The sequence below is a fragment of the Gadus macrocephalus genome, chromosome 7 (genome assembly GCF_031168955.1).
Source record: "Gadus macrocephalus chromosome 7, ASM3116895v1".
NCBI lineage: Eukaryota > Metazoa > Chordata > Actinopteri > Gadiformes > Gadidae > Gadus > Gadus macrocephalus.
Window position 1 is genome coordinate 8,507,454 of NC_082388.1, and position 2,920 is coordinate 8,510,373.

Here is a 2,920-nt window from a genome sequence, read left to right on the forward strand (position 1 = left end):
AATGACCTCGCTTCCAAAACTCTGCTGTGAACGAAGAAGACACTCGTGGAGGAAGTGACGCATAAGGTAAATACGGAAGTTTAATTCGACAGACCGATAGAAAAGACGATGTCCTCATCAGAGACCGATGATTATGTCAGCAAATGTGGCTGTAAAGGAATCCGAAGTTGTCTGTTATGTGAGCGACTGAAGGAGGAATACATATTAAACGAGAGCGAAGAGAAGGTATATGTTTATATAAAATAAAACTTAACTTTAGACGGAGGGAGTTATCTTAAACGCTGGCAATTAATATTCCTTCTGACATTCAGCAGTTCGTAAGCCACCATGTGATTATTTCTACGCTATGTGGCACCTTGTTCCCTGCCTACATCACTCTTGACACTTAATGTTTTATCCATCCTCTTTTGGTGCACACTTATTTTGTGTTTGTGCCTATAACTGTGAACAACAGAGAGATTGCAGTTGTTTTAACATGAATATTAATTGATTTGTATAGCCCCTAACCACAGTGTCGGTCTCAAGTGAAACAAAACATAGCCTTTATTTAATGTCTATGACATTTAAACAATATCACACGAGCACCGGTTTTTCCATCTGTGTCACCTAAACGTGTGTTGCCCTTCCAGGTTAAACTGCAATTCTGCTACGATCCCTTGCTAAAATCAGCAGTACGTAAGGATGGAGAACCTCCATCCCTCCCCTTTCCAGGTGTCCTCCTCTGGGAAGACTTCCTGTCCAAACAGGAGGAGGAAGAGCTTGTACACGAGATGGACAAAAACATCTGGAGCCCGTCCCAGTCGGGACGCAAAAAACAGGTTGTGTTTTAAAATCAATCTACATTTATGCAGCACTCTGTATACCCTTTTTATCACATTTTGGCGTGCATTATTCTTTGAACCATGATTTCGTCTATATCACCAACATATACTGATATAATAATCTATACCAATAAATATATTGATAAATATATTCAAAGAAAACCAACCAACCTAAACTACATTTACTGTTATCAGGACTTTGGGCCCAAGGTCAACTTCAAGAAGCGGAAGGTGCGTCTGGGCAGTTTCCAGGGCCTGCCAGCCATCAGCCGGCCCCTGGTGGAGAGGATGGTTCAGCAGCCCATCCTGGAGGGCTTTCAGCCTGTGGAGCAATGCAACCTAGACTACCACCCCGGGCGTGGCTCCTCCATCGACCCGCACCTGGACGACTCCTGGCTGTGGGGCGAGCGCCTGGTGACCGTCAACATGCTCTCGGACAGCGTGCTCACCATGTCCCTCCCAGCAGCGCAGGCACTAGAACTCAGACTAGGGAGCGAGGACACAAACCGCGACGAGGACGACCAGGAGGTACAGGTGGCCGTCCGTCTCCCCCGCAGGTCGCTGCTGGTGCTGTACGGCGAGGCACGCCACAAATGGAAACACGCCATTCACAGGAGGGACGTCCCGGCACGCCGGCTGTGCAGCACGTACCGAGAGCTGTCGAGCGAGTTCCTGCCAGGGGGGCCGCAGGCAGAGGTGGGGCGGCGGCTGCTGGACGTGGCCCTGAGCTTCAGCCACACCGCCAGTTGACGGGACGCAGGCTGGGGGTTGATACGGATGCTAAAAAAGTAAACATTTAAGGACTAGCTACTATTTTTAACTTTTGAACTGCCACTCGAGCACTCTGCTCTTTAGTTTTTTTTTGCGAGTTACATGTACACAGGCCTTCGTGTATCCAACACTGAAGAATAAGACTAAGAGGTTTCTTAAAGATTACATTAATCATAACAGTAATAATGGGACCTAATCATTTAATCTTGACTCACTTCGTGTCACCAATGGAAAAAAAATATTCAGTACAAATTACTGCAATAGCATTACAAAAAATGTACAATAAACAATAACAAAAATGTTCTGTTTCCAAAGTCTGTTTGACCTTTTAAGACATCAAAAGGTTGACGTGTGATACTGATACATGTTAGTTGTACTGGTTTTACTTCAACTTTATCAACAAACTTGAATGTACAAGCAAGGCATAATTGCAGCAGTTGGAGCCATGATAAAAATAAACTACTAATATTTTTAGAACCTTCAACAAGCTCATCAGTCATGGACTGAAATAACCATATTATTATTGTATGAGAGATTTATGAATCGGAATAGCGATACTTATAATAGTTCATATAGGCTGTGTTATTGTCAAATTGACAGACCTGTTTCTTTGGTTTGAGTAAAAGCTGCTGCTATGTTCTTCACGTCATTATCAAAGCACTTAATGGGACTAATCTATTAACTGGCGATATTTATCTCAGCAGGACTATGGATTTGTTTGTGCTAGTCTAACCGGCAGTAATCTCCTAGAAATATAATTAATATCAACTGACAGAACTTGTCTTACAGTTTAGTAGCAATTGCTAAAGTTGTATTATTATGTTTGCTAAATGTTTTTTGTTGTGGTTTTTCCCATTGTTAAGGAAAGGGCATTCATTGATTTGATTGCTTTAATGTTGGATATAAAACCATCAGAAGACCTTTAAACAAACGTGCACGATAGCTAGTGTTAACAATTGTATTCATTTGCATTGAGATTGTTTAAGATGTGTTATTTCTGTTTCGTGATATATAATGTTCTATACTGAGACTGCATTATTTAGTTTCACTGCCTTCCGTTATTCTTTTCGTGGCAATCTGACATTCAATTAGTAAATATGAATATGACATGCCAGTCGTTTGTTTCTGGTGCTGTTAAGACTTTTAAAAGATTATAATTATTTTTTAAAGATAGAACGTGTGTCTCTTGCACGAGCCTCCACGCCCTGACGTGACGTACCACGCATACGACACAATGTAGAAGCTCAGTGTACAGTGTTGCCAGTTGGGGAAGGAAATCTGACCCAATCTGGCATCACTGGCTGGTGCGCGCTGGAGCCAGTGTTGCC

The 2,920-nt window shown here is 42.6% G+C and overlaps 1 protein-coding gene across 1 annotated transcript; it reads left to right on the forward strand.

Moving 5' to 3' along the window:
- Positions 1-66: 66 nt before the first annotated feature.
- On the forward strand, positions 67-1,893 carry alkbh4 (alkB homolog 4, lysine demthylase). Its single transcript, XM_060056430.1, has 3 exons — positions 67-225; positions 630-818; positions 1,017-1,893. Exons 1-3 carry the CDS (start codon positions 109-111, stop codon positions 1,569-1,571), a joined length of 861 nt encoding a protein of 286 aa, XP_059912413.1. The 5' UTR covers positions 67-108; the 3' UTR covers positions 1,572-1,893.
- Positions 1,894-2,920: the final 1,027 nt, after the last annotated feature.

Excerpts from the sequence above, each read along its gene's own strand:
- alkbh4 (XM_060056430.1), top strand. The coding sequence starts at position 109 with ATGTCCTCATCAGAGACCGATGATTATGTCAGCAAATGTGGCTGTAAA. Across the intron at positions 226-629 it reads TAAACGAGAGCGAAGAGAAG|GTTAAACTGCAATTCTGCTA; the intron begins GTATATGTTTAT and ends TTGCCCTTCCAG. Across the intron at positions 819-1,016 it reads AGTCGGGACGCAAAAAACAG|GACTTTGGGCCCAAGGTCAA; the intron begins GTTGTGTTTTAA and ends TACTGTTATCAG.